Source organism: Nothobranchius furzeri, chromosome 1 (genome assembly GCF_043380555.1).
Source record: "Nothobranchius furzeri strain GRZ-AD chromosome 1, NfurGRZ-RIMD1, whole genome shotgun sequence".
Classification (NCBI taxonomy): Eukaryota; Metazoa; Chordata; class Actinopteri; order Cyprinodontiformes; family Nothobranchiidae; genus Nothobranchius; species Nothobranchius furzeri.
Genome location: NC_091741.1, coordinates 99374529 through 99391542, shown reverse-complemented (window position 1 = coordinate 99391542; position 17014 = coordinate 99374529). Strand labels below are relative to the sequence as shown.

The window sequence follows — 17014 nt, the reverse complement described above, 5'->3', positions numbered from 1 at the left end:
GGGGGCCGTGATCCTAGAGGATCTCAGTCGGTATGCCATGGAGCCGAAACACATGCTTGACCAGGAGCTGGGGGGTCAAGACTGAGGAAGGAAGGGTCTTTAAAGGGACCAGGTGACTGGCCTTGGAGAACCTGTCTACAATAGTCAAAACAGTAGTAAAACCGTGGGAGGCAGGTAATCCACAAGCAAAGTCTATTGCTATGTGTGACCACGGGCGAGACGGAACAGGCAGAGAACACAATAATCCAGCTGGTGGTCGATTGGTACCTTTCTGTTGGACACAAACATGGCACGCCGACACGTACTCCTTGACGTCCTTCTAGATGGCGGGTGTTACACCCCTCTATGGGCTCAGCTAGGAAGGTGAGGGGAATAAACATAAGATGGACCAGTCTAACAAAAGTGACCCTCGTTGGGGAGAAAAAGGCACCTCTTGTCCAAGCAAGACCAAACTCAAAGTTTCCTTTTAAGGATTTTATTACAAAAAGAAAGTACCAAAAGAAGGGCCAAAAACCCTTACCAAACTAAGTTTGAACGAATAACTGAAAATGTCCAGAGGACCAACCACTCTTAAAATTAATCTCCTTTATTTAAAAAGGGAATGAAACGCAAAAGGGGGAAATCCCACCCTTAAATTAACCAAGGTTTGTCTAACAGACAAAACCAAATGCTGAATTAACTTAGGTTACCCAAACAACAAAAATAGCTCAGGAAACTGAGACTTCAAAAGGGGAATAATCCCCACCTGGTAATTTAAACCACAAGATGGTCTAGCAGACACACCAAAACCAAAATTACCGCTTAAATGCAACTATCCCAAAACACAAAAGGTTCTAAAGCTGCTTCTTTACAAAAAGCCAACAACAACCTGTTAACTGCCAACGGGGAGAGAACAAACGTTGCCTCTGCAACTCCAAACATTTCTCTCCCCTGATGAGCTCCAGCTGGCCGCTTTTGAAGGGCCGGCTGATGAGATAAAAAGTCCCAGCTGCTTGTGCCTGCCGCTCCGGCGCTCTCCATGGTGCTTGAGTAAGGACAACATCTCAGAGCGTAGCTGTCCGTGGTGCTGCGCTGCTGCACAGGGAACGGCGCGGAGCACACCTCTGGGCTTCAAAACGGCAGCGGCCGTAACATCCCCACCCTTAAAAGAAAAAAGGAGGGGGGTGAGATAAAGAATCTAAAACCATACCTAAGACACCACCATCTTTTTTCGTAAAACGCAAGATGCATTTAAAACTCAACAGTATCCTCCATTTACACACAACCAGGGCATCCCGCTAACTACCTATGGGGGAGCTTCTCTAACTCAACCCTTGCTCTTCATGCGGGTTAAGGCGGGCAGATTAAGCACATGTGTGGGTGTACACATACAAACCAGCGACGACGAGGGGTGGCCCATTGGCAAGCCCGTCCCCCATCACCCTGGGGTGCTCCCGAGATGTCTGCAGGACACAGGCAACACTAGCCTCTTGCCGCAACCCTAGAGAAAACAACAAACGGCAACACCCTAAAGAGGGTGAAGCCCTTGTGCCTACAAGGGGCCCTGGAAGGAGGAGTTAAAACAAATTGTATGCATCTGTGATATGTAGTGGTTATTGGACGCTACAGGTTACCAAAACTTCTGGACAACCTATCAGCAATGATGTTGTTAGTCCCCTTCTTGTGTCGAACCTCGATGGCATATTCCTGTAGGATGAGCGCCCACCGCATGAGCCGCTGGTTCTGGTTATACATCCTACTGAGGAAAGTCAGAGGGTTATGGTCTGTATACACTATTGTAGGAGAACAACTGGAACCCACGTAAACGTGGAAATGCTGCAATGAAAGGAGTAGAGCCAACGTTTCCTTTTCAATGGTGGAATAGTGCAGTTGGTGTCGGTTTTCCTGTCATCTGACAGACATGACAACGCCGACAGAAGAGAGACACCTCTTTCTTCATCCCTGGCCAAAAGAAATGCTGCAACAACAGTTTATAAGTTTTGTTGACACCCAAATGGCCAGACCAGTCACTCTCGTGTGCCAAGGAGACCACATGTTCTCTGTAAGAGGATGGAACAATTATTTGTTTCACCAACCCCCATTCCATGCCCTCAGCCGCGGGCTGAGGCCAACAACGCACCAGCACATCATTATCTAATAAATAATGTGTTGTAGTTTTGTCTGTTTTATCTGAAGTGGTCACCTGTTCAAAATAAGGTTTCAGAGTAATATCACTCTTCTGTGCAGCAGAAAGGGTTTCTGCCGTAAGTGGAAAAGGTTCTCCTTGCTGAGGTTCAGCATCAGCCTTTTCTCTCTGCTTTTCTGCGTCTGACGACGGAACAAATCCAAGTCCATCATGGGCTGTCTGTTCGGAGTCATCACTGAGGAGTCTCATCAGCACTGAGTCACTTAACTGGATGTCCGCATTATTCTGCGTTTGCGAACGGGTGACAGCACAAGCTGGGTAAAAATGTGAATCAGCAGCACAATTTACATGTTCGGCTTGAGGTTGAGGAACTACTTCTAGAAGAGGTAGCACTTTACCTCCAGCAACATCATTCCCCAACAACACATCAACCCCGTTTACCGGTAAGTGGTCACAAATGGCAACATCAAAGCAGCCGCTAACGAGCTGGCATTCCAGGTGAACGCGGTGCACCTGGGCAGGCAGGGATTTCATTTCAATTCCCTGTAACAAAACAGCGTACCCGCGTGAACTACTGGCTGAAAATGGGAGTGCGCTGCTCAGTATTAACGTTTGAGACGCACCTGTGTCTCTCAAAATGCGAACGTTTTGCTTGTCTGCATCACCAGGAGTCAACGAGATCTCCCCCGAAAGAATAAAGGGTGCAAAACAAGCATCAGGCTCCCCGGCGGCGCACAAGGGGTTAACCACAGGCGACTTTTTAAGGAATGCAACTTCCTTAGGAGCTGCAGTGGGCTTCCCGTTCTTTTTCTGCAACATAAAACAATCCTTAAGAACGTGTCCCGTTCTGTGACAATAGTAACAGGTACGGGTTTCAGGATTTCCGTTTTGAGAGCTTATTTTTATGGATTTCTTCATCAAAACGGGCTGAACGTCTTTTCTCTCATCTCTCCTCACAATCTCTCTGTGAGTGAGTGTGAATTCGTCCGCTAAAAGGGACGCAGCTGATAAAGTGCTGACTTTTTGTTCGTTTAAGTAGGTTACCAGTCTCTCAGGCAGCTTACGTTTAAAATCCTCCAAAAGGATAAGCTCTCGGAGGTCACTCAAAGTTTTAATTTTTTTGGACGAACACCATTTATCAAACAGCATGCTTATTTCACGTGCAAATTCCACATGTGTTTGTCCAGCACTTTTCTTAGCTTGTCTGAATTTTTGACGATAAACTTCAGGGATTAACTCATACGCTTGCAGTATAACAGTTTTCACTCGGTCATAGTCCAGACTATCTGTGACAGGGAGCGCAGACAGAACTTCTAAAGCTCTGCCGCTCAGCTTGCACTGGAGCAGCAGAGACCACACCCCGCGCGGCCACTGCAACGTCTCCGCAATTCTTTCAAAAGCTACAAAATAGCTGTCAACCTCGGTCTCTCTAAATGTAGGCATTAAGGAAATGCACTTACTAATGTCAAAGGCCGGGGTTGTGGCGGGTTGCGGAGCTTTGGTGGGCGTGATATGAAGTCCAGGGTTGGAAAGCTGGGCTTCCAGTTCCAATTTCCTTATTCTCACAGCTGTGTCAGCTTCAATCTCCATCCTCCGAACCTCCAGTTCCATCTGGAGTCTTTTTGCCTGGGCTCTCTCCTCTCTTTCCATGTCCAGACGTGCCAGCCGCACCTGTAGTCGTGCGTCTCGAGATCCTTCCGTCGGCGAACCTGGGGAGGTCGGAACAGACTTTCGTACGGTTAGAGGAGTTTTTCCTGTCTCCATCGTCTCACCCTCATGATCCTCCGCAGCAGCAGGGACTTCAGGATCGTCACATTCATCAGGATCTGCAGGAGATCCTTCTGGTTCCGTCTTTGCACCAGACTCATTCTCAGTCTTTAAAATCGCCATGTCCTCCAAATGCTCCACAATGAGCAATTTCAAGTCTTTTTTCAGCACAGGGTTTGGGATGTCAAGAGCAAGGTTGACAGCTATCTGCAGAAGGTCAGCCTTGCGGCAACGCTCCAGCACCTCATGGGATGGAGCCTCCATAAATGTCTCCACACAAAACTGAGCCATGTTTAAGCACAAAACAAAATGACACAACACAAAACAGCGTGGGTTTTGTGTCTTCACAAAACCAACAAAGAGCAAATGTTAAAACTAGTCCAAACGTTTGGCACGGGCTTAACTGATCTAAAACAGGCTATAAACGTGTAATAAAACAGCTATAAATCAGTGTAATATCCCGGACGAGCCCCCATTTATGTTACACCCCTCTATGGGCTCAGCTAGGAAGGTGAGGGGAATAAACATAAGATGGACCAGTCTAACAAAAGTGACCCTCGTTGGGGAGAAAAAGGCACCTCTTGTCCAAGCAAGACCAAACTCAAAGTTTCCTTTTAAGGATTTTATTACAAAAAGAAAGTACCAAAAGAAGGGCCAAAAACCCTTACCAAACTAAGTTTGAACGAATAACTGAAAATGCCCCAGAGGACCAACCACTCTTAAAATTAATCTCCTTTATTTAAAAAGGGAATGAAACGCAAAAGGGGGAAATCCCACCCTTAAATTAACCAAGGTTTGTCTAACAGACAAAACCAAATGCTGAATTAACTTAGGTTACCCAAACAACAAAAATAGCTCAGGAAACTGAGACTTCAAAAGGGGAATAATCCCCACCTGGTAATTTAAACCACAAGATGGTCTAGCAGACACACCAAAACCAAAATTACCGCTTAAATGCAACTATCCCAAAACACAAAAGGTTCTAAAGCTGCTTCTTTACAAAAAGCCAACAACAACCTGTTAACTGCCAACGGGGAGAGAACAAACGTTGCCTCTGCAACTCCAAACATTTCTCTCCCCTGATGAGCTCCAGCTGGCCGCTTTTGAAGGGCCGGCTGATGAGATAAAAAGTCCCAGCTGCTTGTGCCTGCCGCTCCGGCGCTCTCCATGGTGCTTGAGTAAGGACAACATCTCAGAGCGTAGCTGTCCGTGGTGCTGCGCTGCTGCACAGGGAACGGCGCGGAGCACACCTCTGGGCTTCAAAACGGCAGCGGCCGTAACAGCGGGCCACCAGAAAGAACGCTTGATTAGTGCCAAGGTCCTTCCCACCCCAGGGTGTATGGAGAACTTCCCAGAGTGAGCCCAGTGGATGACTCTTCCTCGCAGAGTCTGAGGAACAAACAGTTTATTGGATGGTCCGTTAACTGGGCCGGGATCGACATTGAGAGTCTCCAGGACCTGGTCCCTTATTGCCCAGGTGACTCCTGCCCCAATGCAGGAAGGAGGCAGAATGGTTTCAGGCATGGACTCATCCTCTGAGTCATACTGACGGGAGAGAGCGTTGGGCTTAGTGTTCTTAGATCCTGGGCGATGACAATACAAAATTAAAACGAGAGAAAAACAAGGACCAACGGTATTGCCGAGGGTTAAGTCTCTTAGCCTCCTTGAGGTATATCAGGTTCTTGTGATCTGTCCAAATCACAAACGGATGTTCAGCCCCCTCCAACCAGTGCCTCCACTCCTCCAGGGCCAGTTTAATGGCCAATAATTGCCGGTCTCCCACATCATACCTGCCTACCTGTCAGTAGGTGTTATGCACCGGGAGAAAAAGGCACAGGGATGGAGCTTGTGATCTGCAGGAGACACCTGTGAGAGGACCGCACCCACCCCAATGTCCGAGGTATCCACCTCCAAGGTGAACTGCTGCGTAGTGTCAGGCCGGCAGAGTACCAGGGCCTCAGAGAACCTCTTCTTGAGTGCCCGGAAGGCTGCCTCTGCCTCTGGGCACCACACAAAAGGCTTAGAAGTGGAGATGAGAGAAGTTAGTGGAGCAGCGGTTTGACTATAGTTTCTAATGAACCGTCTATAGAAATTAGCAAAGCCCAGAAATCGCTGCAGCTGTTTTCTGGTGGTAGGAGTAGGCCACTCCGTCACAGCTTGCACCTTGTCTTGGTCTGCCTTCAGTCTCCCGCTCTCCAACACTAAACCTAAAAATTTCACAACCGGTACATGAAATTCACATTTTTCTGCTTTAACAAACAGTCTGTTCTCCAAAAGCCGTTGTAAAACAGCTCGAACATGTCTCTGGTGCTGGGTGATGGACCTGGAAAAAATCTAAATGTCATCCAGATAGACAGTAACAAAGTCATTCAAATAATCACCCAGAACAGAGTTCACCAGTCTCTGGAACACTGCTGGAGCATTGGTGAGACCAAAAGGCATCACCAGGTATTCAAAGTGCCCCAAGGGTGTTTTGAAAGCCGTCTTCCACTCATCCCCTTGGCGGATCCTAACCAAGTGATAGGTGTTACGGAGATCCAACCGCGTGAAGATGGTGGCGTCTTGGACTGGATCGAAAGTGGAAGACAGTAGGGGTATGGGGTACTTGTCCTTGACAGTTATCTGATTCAGACCCCAATAGTCAATGCAAGGGCGGAGAGACCCATCCTTCTTGGTGACGAAAAAGATTTCCGCCCCCCCAGGGGTGAGGTGGATGGTCTAATGGTCCCGTTTGCCAAAGCCTCATTTATGTAGGTCTGCATGCTGTCTCGTTCAGGTTTGGAGAGGCTGTAAAGACGACTGAATGGCAACGGAGCTCCCGGTAGCAATTCTATGCCACAATCAAATGGGCGATGATGAGGTAGCGTGGCAGCCCGGTCCCTGCTGAAGACCTGTTCAAGGTCGTGATAAACTGGGGGTACCTGGGAAAGATCGGGGGCTCAGTAGGCGCCAAGCCGGAGTCCTTAGCCACAGTGGGTGCTGAATTGAGGCATGTGAGATGACACTCCGGATTCCAGGATTCTAATCTGTTGGCTCGCCAGTAGGGCTGTCGCGGTTGAGGAATTCCCCCTGCGGTGATTCAGAGTGGCTTAATATTGCGGTGTGCGATATTATTGCAGCCCTTTTTTATTGCAGTACTATCTAAACATAATGTTTACACATTTAAAAAAGGTTAAAAATTGCCGTGCCTTCTTTAATAACACTTTACTGAATGCAGATCAAAGGGCAGTAACAACACAAATCGCAGTAACGCTTGTTTCTCCGACAGTCGGAGTCCGACTGAACTTAAAAACAACAAAATTCAGGAGAAGGTTAAACTTTTAAATGCAAATTTGGCTGCAGCATCTAACAAATAAGAAACAAGTCCCCATTTTGTTTAGTTGTTTAAAATCAAGCATAAAAAATTACATGTACCGGGCGGGCGCGCGCCGGGGGGCGGGCGCACTATCATTTCACTTTCACTTTCACACACACGAATGACGGTGATTTATAGCTCGGTCACGTCCTTGTTACCTACAAGGAAAACCAGCATGTTAACTACGGTTTGAGAGAGGATCTGAGAGGGGTGGCAACATTTGCAGCAACACTGAAAACCCTCTCGGATGGTGCGCTCGTTGCACTAACGCACACGTACCTGCGTGCGACTCTGGCGAGCAAAGGGAATCTCTCCCGGTTGTTGCTCCACCGTGTCACGGGGGTTTTCTTTAGGGTGGATGCATTCCTCCTGCAGGTAGCGAGTGAGCTCCAGCTCGGCTCAAACTCTCTTCGGGACGGCTGCAGAAGCAGTGCTTGTCCGGGACTTCAGCAGGTCTCCGAGCATTTATTTATTTATTTTTGCCGCTGGTGTGCAGCTCTGTCTCGGCCAAGGACCCTGGCTGCGCAGCAGCTGACGTACTGAAAACCAAAGTGCTCCCAAAGGAGCGAAGTAACGTTTCGTTTTGATACCAGTGCAGCCATCCTTCTCAACATGCATCATTGAGTTGAACCAAGTTCAGTAATCGCGGTGGCGCATGATGCAGCGCGGTGGGCTTCTTCATATCGCGATATTTCATTTTTGCGGTTACCGCGACAGCCCTACTCGCCAGTCCAGAAGCGGATTGTGTTTCTTGAGCCACGAATGTCCAAGCACCACTGGGTTCTGCAGGGATGGGAAAACAAATAGTGAGAGTGTCTCTGTGTGGTTACCTGAAACCTGGAGCTGGAGCGGCACGGTCCTGTGGGTGATGGTAGACAGTACTCTGCCGTCCAGAGAGGTAACCGACACTGGTTCAGGAAGAAGTTCTGTGTAAATACCCCATTCTCAGACCAATTGGGAATCCAATAGAGACTGCTGGCACCCCGAGTCTATTAAGGCAGTGGTCAGGTGGCATTGATTACTCCAAGTCACAGTACACTCGATGAGGAACCGGGAGGTTTTATTTTCAGGGGTACCACCCACCAGGACTCCCAGTTCTACTGGTGGGCTCGACCTTTTAGCAACACCGGGCATGTCTGAACGAAATGTCCAGGAAGTCCACAGTACAGACAGAGGCCCTTGCTGATATGCTGCTGACGTTCCTCCGGGGTTAAATGGGCTCTTCCCAACTGCATGGGCTCCTCCGATGACTCCGCAGATGAAGGTCTAGCGGTAAGGTGGCGAGGTGTAGGATGCGGTGGAAACTCCATCGCTGACGTTTTCTGAAGCTCGCGATATCTCTTATCAATAGAGATGGACAGAGAGATTAATCCATCCAGAGTGGCTGGTTCGGGACACAGGGCCAGCTGGTTCTTTATTCTATCACTCAGGGCCTCAATAAAAGCTGCCTTTAAGGCATCGTCGTTCCATGTCGTCATGGCTGCCAAAGTCCTGAACTCCAAAGATAGCTCCGCCACCGTTCTCCTTCCCTGTGATAGATGCAAAATCTTCTTTCTAATGTCAATTGTGGTCTCTGAGCTGCAGAAAGTCTGTTTAAAATCCTCCAAAAAATCAGCATAGGGACCAGACAAAAATTCAGCATTTCTGCTCTTTTCTTCTGCCCACCTAAGAGCCTTTCCCCTCAAAAGTCCAACAATAAACGAAATCCTAGAAGAGTCCGTCATAAAAGCATGTGGTGAACGTTCGAACCCCAGGCGGCACTGTTGTAAAAACCCATAGCAATCCTCGAACTCACCCGAGAACGTAGGACATGGCAGCGGTGGAGCTGAACGGAAGTGGGTGACCTCCGTAAGCCCGATCGTCTCCGGTCCGGGTGGACTCACTGTTCGTGACGAAGGTTCCGGGCTTGAAGCGGAAGTAGCGGCTGGGACAGATGCTGGGGACGGTGCTGGAGCAGGAGCTGGAAATTGCTTGTGAAGCTGTTGGACCATAGCCTCCAAATGCTGGTAACGCTGGTTGGCGATCGTCAGCTGCTCCATGAGCACCGGAAGAGTCTGCTCCTGCTGGGACATCCTGTTAGCCAGATCGGCGAGTGCTGATTCCGCTGGGTCAACGTTTTGGCCGGATGATTCTGTCATGACTCGCGGGAGGTGTTTAACCCAAGACATGCAGAATCAACATGACTTCAATAGGTGAGTAAAAAGAAAAGTTCTTTATTTTCTAAGCAGGAACAAAAAGTGCACTGGTAAGTCCAGTGAGGGTGTGCCGTTTGGCGTTAGTCCATATGGTAGTCCACGACGTGTGGGAAAGGAGGGTAGCCAAGGTGAGCGCAGGTGGAATTCAGCGGGCTGAGGCAGGTGAGGCAGCGGAGATAAACGGGAAGGCGTAGAAGAGGATGGGACGTGGTTCTGGAAATCTGAGATTCAGGCAGCGAGAGAAGTGTGAAGAGTTGAGTATCCTGAGCAGAGCAAACAGAGTTCAGGGGAAAATCCAAAATGCATGATCCAGAAAAACAGTCCAAGGTTCAGAGCCAATAATCCAATATCAAAGATTTAACAAGCAAACAAAGTCGAGAGGCTTGGGCTACCTAACAGGTGCAATCATCCGGCTTAGTGTGGTGTCTCCATCCTCCTTTTATACCTGACCTCCAGATTGGAGATTTGGCACACCTGCCGCACCCTCCACTCCTCACCTGTGGAAGATTGCCTCAGAGATTGTTAGTGAGGAGAGAGTGCTCACCTCGGCTCAGGAACATGACAGAAACATGGAGACAAAATGTAAATTATCACATTTTTGGCTGTTTCCCTTTTGGTTATTCCTTTTACACAGTATTTTGCAAATGCAAAGGACTTCACATCTTTTTAGCCCATGTTTAACCCTGAAGTTTCCATTGATATTAACTAGGTCCTATCAAATAAAAATGTTTTAAGTCTAGTCCTACGCCGGGGACACACCGGCCGTGGAAGCGCCGCAAATTGCCGCGAAGCGCCACGAAAATGGGACCGCCTTCATTCGGCACCCTTGTTAAGCTATTCTATAGACCACATGGGCCGCCGAAGCACCGTGAATCGCCTCGCGCTGGGGCTCCAGCCCGCGACGTGGAGCGACCATTTCGGCGTTGGCTCTATTTTTTTCGCAAGCCGCGGGTGAATCGCGTCAATTCTGGCAGGAAGTCAAACCTAGACATAAGAGGCAGGCCGGTAAAGTTAACAAAATAAAGCATTTCAAAATAAAATTCAGCAATAGTCAAATGTGTTCGTAATCAGACAATGCAGAAAAACCACACGAACATGCACACACATTGAACTTGTGTGCGTGTGTGACCACGTGAAGGGATGTGTGGTTTTGGGTGTCTTTTCACTGGAACAAACAGGACAGAGAGGCAGAAAGTCTGAGGCAAGCAGTTAAGATGGATGACTTTAAATTAATTATGGAAGTTGAGAAACACAAGGAGCTGTCCGACCCCTGAAAAACATGGTTATTTACGTACCTATTTCGGAAGAAACTGCTAGGATACAGCTGAAGAATTGGAGTGGGTTCCAGGAGATTCAACTGGCAGAAACAACTCATACCATAGGTTCACACATGGTTCACACATGGTTCACACACACACACACACACACACACACACACACACACACACACACACACACACACACACACACACACACACACACACACACACACACACACACTCATACGTAGAGGAAAAGAGCTGAGAAAAGGCAGAGAGGAAATGGAGGACACCAAGTGTTTAAAAGCAAATCTACAGCTGAGCCGAGGCACGCCTCGACTGGGGCGCGTCTGATCTGAACTGAGGAGCGGCGAGCAGCGGCCGAATTTCGTTAGCGATTCGCTTCTCGGCGCGTCGCGGCGCTTCCGCGGCCGGTGTGTGCCCGGCGTTAAAAGTAGAAAAAGTGTCTGCCTCACGGACTAAAGCTGGGAGCTGGTTCCAAAAGAGAGGAGCCTGATGGCTAAAAGATCTGCCTCCCATCCTATTTTTAGATATTCTGGGAACCACCAGTAAACCTGCAGTCTGAGAGCCAAGTGCTCTGTTAGGAACGTATGGAACAATCAGGTCACTGATGTATGATGGAGCTTTATATGTGAGAAGGAGGATCTTAAAATCTATTCCGAATTTAACAGGTAGCCAATGTAGGGAAGCTAACACAGGAGCGTTATGATCTCTTTTTAATTCTCATCAGAACTCCTGCTGCAGCATTTTGGACAAGCTGAAGACTTTTAACTACATTCTGTGGACTTCCTGAGAGTAATGAATTACAGTAAACCAGTCTTGATGTAATAAATGCATGAACTAGTTTTTCAGCATCACTCCTGGAAAGGATGCATCTAATCTTAACAATATTCCGAATGTGAAAATAAGAAATCCTACAAACCAGTTTAACGTGAGAGTCCTGGTCGAAGACACTAAGGTTCCTTACTTTGTTCTCGGAGACTAATTTAATGCTGTTCAGGTCAGATGATTGGCTAAACAATTTCCTTTTCTGAAGTTCCGGTCCAATAATGAGAACTTCAGTCTTGATTTAAAAGCAGAAAGTTTAGAGTCATCCAATTTTTTATGTAACAGGAAGAAACTTGCAAAGGATCCTGGAGCCATCCGCAATGAACCACTGGGGATTGAGAAGACACAGCACACGCATGCACACACACACACACACACACACACACACACACACACACACACACACACACACACACACACACACACACACACACACACACACACACACACACACACACACACAGGTGACTTTATGACCATGTGTTTTACACGTTTAAAACACTTTATTATGTGCACATTTTGAGAAAAGGTTGCAGGAAACACATTTTCTTAGATTAACAATATTAATATAAAAACAGGCATTAAACAATAAATATGACTCACACACACGAGTCATGTTTTTATCTGAATTTTGTTACGATAAAAACATAATTCAATACAAAAAGACAATCTTGAACAATAGAGGAAACATCAGCTTGAGGAAAACTCCAGAGGAAAAACATGACAATGTGTTTATTTCCAGTCTACACTAAGCAGATCATTTCAGAACATTAATATAAAAATAATATTATTCTTATTTCTATGCTGAAGGATTGTTGCTTTATTGTTCAGTGTTATTGATCACTGCAGCTGTGAGAGAAGAGCTCCACAATCATCCAGCCTGTCCAGCTCCTCCACCACCTCCACCAGCCGCTCCACCTTCTCTGATGGCAGCACCACCTCTGCGTTGCTTCTGAACTTCTTGCTCAGGCTCTCGTTTGTCAGCGGGTTGTGCCAGTGGCCGTAGAAGGTGTCACAGCGGCCCTTCAGGATGTCTCCTCCAACTAGAGTCACCTGGACTTCTCCGTACATGCGGTTGAAATTGGCGGGGTTGTCCTCAGGATGCTCCATGCGAACACGGCTCAGCAGGAAATGCAGCTCTGGGCGGCTCATGGCGGGCGGGCTGAAGGACTGCACGGTCACCTCACCGTCCAGCAGAGCGCTGCAGGCGTTAAACTGGAAGGAGTGGCGTGCCTCGTGCTCTGACTCGGGAAAAGGCCTGTTGATGTATTTAGACTGGGGGACTCTGAGCAGGATGTCCTGGACCTGATGTGGGGACACCTGTCCTAGACCATGTCCCACAAGGAGCTCATGGACCGCAGCTGCAGCATCAGCTACCCAGTGCATCCCCAGATGGGCAGGAAAACGCTTAAAAGCCATGTCCTGCTCCTCTAACAGGAACACATGTCCACCATCATCAGGTGACTCTAAAGGCTGAGGAACATAATCTTCATAAAAGGCGCTGAAGCCCGCCACTCCTGCAACAGCATCCAAGACCAGAGGACTGGCCTCTAGGCCTCTGGAGGCCAGCAGAGCAGCTTCAAGCCCCAAACGAGAGGCGTTGCCGATGTGAAGGGGCTTGGACTGAGTGGCAGCATTAGCCATCGGAGCTCCAGCTAGAGAAGCTGCTATAGCCAAGGCATGACTGCACTGAGACGGATCCAGAGACAGGAGACAAGAACAGGCTGCTGCACTTCCCATAGGACCCACCACAGTGGGAGGATGGAACCTGTTCACACACACACACACACACACACACACACACACACACACACACACACACACACACACACACACACACATACACACACACACACACACACACACACACACACACACAGTTCAGTTAGGACATTTATTCTGTTGTAACTGAAACAATCACTGATCTGCATCACCACTTAAGAACGTTTCTATTGGTTGAATCTTTAGAACAAGATGAATTGATTTGACTCGTTTCAGGTCACCTGAGTTTCTAAAACACCCACCAGATGAAGGGTTTGGTTTGTGCTAATTCTGTTAACGTTACACCAAGAGCCCCTGCTGTTCCTACAGTAAGCATCATTACACTGACATCACTAAAACAGCCTCTTACACCTCAGTGCTGAGATCAGCACAGTCAAACAAGGACGTCTTTAAACGAACGTGTTCATGAAGATCGTGCTAAAACCAGACTTTCTGGTTCAAGCTTGACTTGTGCTGTGAGGCACTGACCTCTTGGGAATGCTGCGTGCTTCATTAGAGAACCTCATCAGACGGCCCTGGATCTCAATGCCGACATTGAAGGCCAGTAAGAAGTCCAGACCGCTTGGTTTGCTGTTAGCCGGCATCATGTCACTGAGAGCAAACAAAGCTGGGAGAACAGCTCCTGAGGGATGAGTGGCTGGATGCCACGTGTCGTCAAAGTCCATGGAATGAGTCTGGAAGCAACCAGAGTTTGTGTCTCATCATACTGAAGCTGAAAGGAGTCAGAATAATAACTTTTTCTGTGAGGGTCATAACTAGATCAGAACCCAGCTATGAACACCTTGCCTGTGCCGTGTCTGAATGATCCACTTCTTTATGTTTTTTTTCTGAAGTGAACACTGACATGTTTTCTGTTCCTGGTGTGTTTTCAAAAGAAAAATAACTTTCATTTTTAAATCAGGCCATCGAGGGGGAAGAAAGTAGCTTGTTTGGAAATGTTTGATGGGAAACTTTAAGGCCAGCTCAGCTGATTTTATTTCTATATCCTAACCCTGTGGTCTTTGGGATCCACGCTGCACCAACAGCTGAGAAAAGCTGTTTATACAAAATGTTTCCACTGATGTTTATGTGGTTATTTATATATGGTTGTTTTCCACGTATGTTTCTCACCGCTACTCCATTAACGAAAGCTGCCAGTGTTGGGGATAGTCTGATCCCTCTGCGTCCGTACACAGAGCTGATGTGATCCGGAGCATACATGTGCTAAGAACAAACACAGAAACAACCCTACATTCACTCATCTGTTCTGGACATATTTGGGTTGGACCTGACTCAGACTTTCACTTTGCCTCACCTGGCAGAACTGAAGAGCCAGCTCAAACACATCTGTCCTGCTCCCTATCAGTCCGACCCCGATGCTGTCCAGCACCATCCTTTTGCTGCGATGGAGCACAACCGGAGACAAATGCTGAGGCTTTATTTCACTGATGAACTTCCCAAAACTGGCTGTGACCATATCTTCTGGGGCTGGGTGCTTCTGGACTGCAGGAATGAAAAGATAAAAGTTGTTTAATAAAGGTTATTAATTAAGGTTATTATTATTATTTTTAATCAAAGTCAGCATATCTGTTTACCCTCCACTGCAGTGTTATGCAGTCTTCTGGCAGCCCGCACTGGTCTGATGGTTTTCTTTGGGACAAAACATAAATCAGAACAAAGCATTTCAGTTATTTTTCACATCTCAGGATGACTACAGGCTGATGAGTTCCTGCATTTACTTGTTCACGTCTTTAATCTAATGTTTGTGTTTGAAAGAGCCAGTGTAGAGGTGTAACAGGTGTTTCCCAGCATGAGTGTTCTCCTCAACAATTAGCAGGAGTTATTTTATAGTTCCCTGCCTTGGCTGCACTACAAACCTCTACTTTTAGATATTTTTATGACTTCTTTATTTGAAAAGGACTTAAAACCATCACTTTTAGAGTCTGAAAACTGACTAAAAGCATAAATATGTCTGTAATCTTACCTGTAGCCTGGAGAACATGACTTCAAGTTTCTGTCACAATGATCTTGTTTCTTGTTTCTCTTGGATGCAGCAGCTGAGCAGTGAAGGATGCTGATGCTTTTGTGGCTGAAAATCCACCTGCCTTATATAGTCCAGGACTTACAATGACCGGAAACACCAAAGGAGCAGGAAGGGCAGGTTCCTTTTGCAATCCTGCATCACATCAGAATGAGGCTTTTCCACCCGGGTCATTATCTGTGGTGTAACGTTCACCATCATCAATAGCCTTGAGGGGGAGGAAGGAGAAAGAAGGAGGAAAAGCCACTTTTGTGTAAAGTGAAAGGCAGTGATGTCACCTGTAAGTATGCTGCTGTGTGACAGAGTGGGGAATTCTCAGTAACTCCTCCTTTACACAAACAGATCATATTTAAGGCAAACCTTCGTCCCTCCTTCAGCATAAGTCAGCTTTCCATCAGTCTGAACAACTTCAACAGGTAAAACTTTGTTCTTTATTTTATTGCTGACAGGAGTAAATATTTTGTTTCTGCATGTCACCCATCAAAGATCCTTAAACCTAAAGCTAGATTATTATATACTCTGCTTTGTAGATTGAATCAGACCTAAATCTGCATAAAGGATGCTCCTTGACAAGAGTTTATTTATAAATATTAAAACTATTATTGCAATATCCTGTAGTTTTTCAACAATATGAAAATAACAGTAATGTTAGGGGTATTATTCTATTGATAAAATTGTTTTCATTTAGAATAAATTCTTCCTCTTCAGAGAGCCTGTTAGAGGAGCGCCGTAATAAATGACTTTTACATTAGTTACATGACAAGAGTGGCTCAGCCTACTTATGACAGGCAAGGACCGTTTTATATTATATTATATTATATTATATTATATTATATTATGCTCAGCCTTTCATTGGTTCCTTTAAAAATCCATATATTAATGTTGTTGTTGACGATTACCATTTAAGACTTTCATCATATGTTTGGATTGTCTACAGAAACACCATGACAGCAGACGGGTTTCCTGCCAGTTTCTATGGAGAACCAGGAGTATTAGGAATGTTATCACTCCAGGCAGCCTATGGATTCACAGCTGGAAGCGTTGCTTTACTGGTCAATAATGCCTTCCTCATGCTGATTGGTAAGGTCTAGTATCTGCTTTCAGCGCTGGAATTCACAGTTTTTATTGATTCATAATTTTGTACTTTTGTTTCTTCTATTAGCTGCTTATAGGAACGTGGTTCTGTTGTTTCTAACAACAATCATGGAGGTTGTTCTTGTCTGCTTCCTTCTCTCCACCCTGCACAGACTTCCATACCAACTTGAAAGTGAGTTAAAACCGCCTGTTATAAACTTTATGTATTTACGATGCTGACTCTCATCAGAACAAATAAAGTCTAACATCCAGAAACGATGTATTGCAGTTGCCATGCTTGCATTGGTATCCATCATTTGCTTTTATGGCACCTTGGCTTCACTGATGAACTGCATCTTCTCACAAAGAGTGATCCCAATGGCTCCTCCCATAATAAAGGTAATGACTGAAGTTTAGATTGACCTACCTTTAAGAATCAGCGTGAATAATTAATAAAAATGTGTGTGTGTTGTTTTAGGAAAAAGTGAAACAGGAAGCTTGTGACGAGCCGTCCTGTCCGATGGCTAGCTCGGGTCTCACCAGCGGTCTGTTGAAGATAGCTCGACTTCTCGAGGACGGGGGTGTGTG

The 17014-nt window shown here is 46.6% G+C and overlaps 1 protein-coding gene across 1 annotated transcript; it reads right to left on the bottom strand.

Annotated features, from left to right (window-relative positions):
• Positions 1–12320: 12320 nt before the first annotated feature.
• Positions 12321–14212, bottom strand: LOC129156264 (cis-aconitate decarboxylase). The gene is made up of 2 exons (XM_070552544.1): positions 13801–14212; positions 12321–13318 (listed from the first exon to the last, which is right to left on the bottom strand). The coding sequence occupies exons 1-2, from the start codon at positions 13995–13997 to the stop codon at positions 12391–12393; spliced, it is 1125 nt and encodes a 374-aa protein (XP_070408645.1). The 5' UTR covers positions 13998–14212; the 3' UTR covers positions 12321–12390.
• Between the last annotated feature and the right edge of the window lie 2802 nt (positions 14213–17014).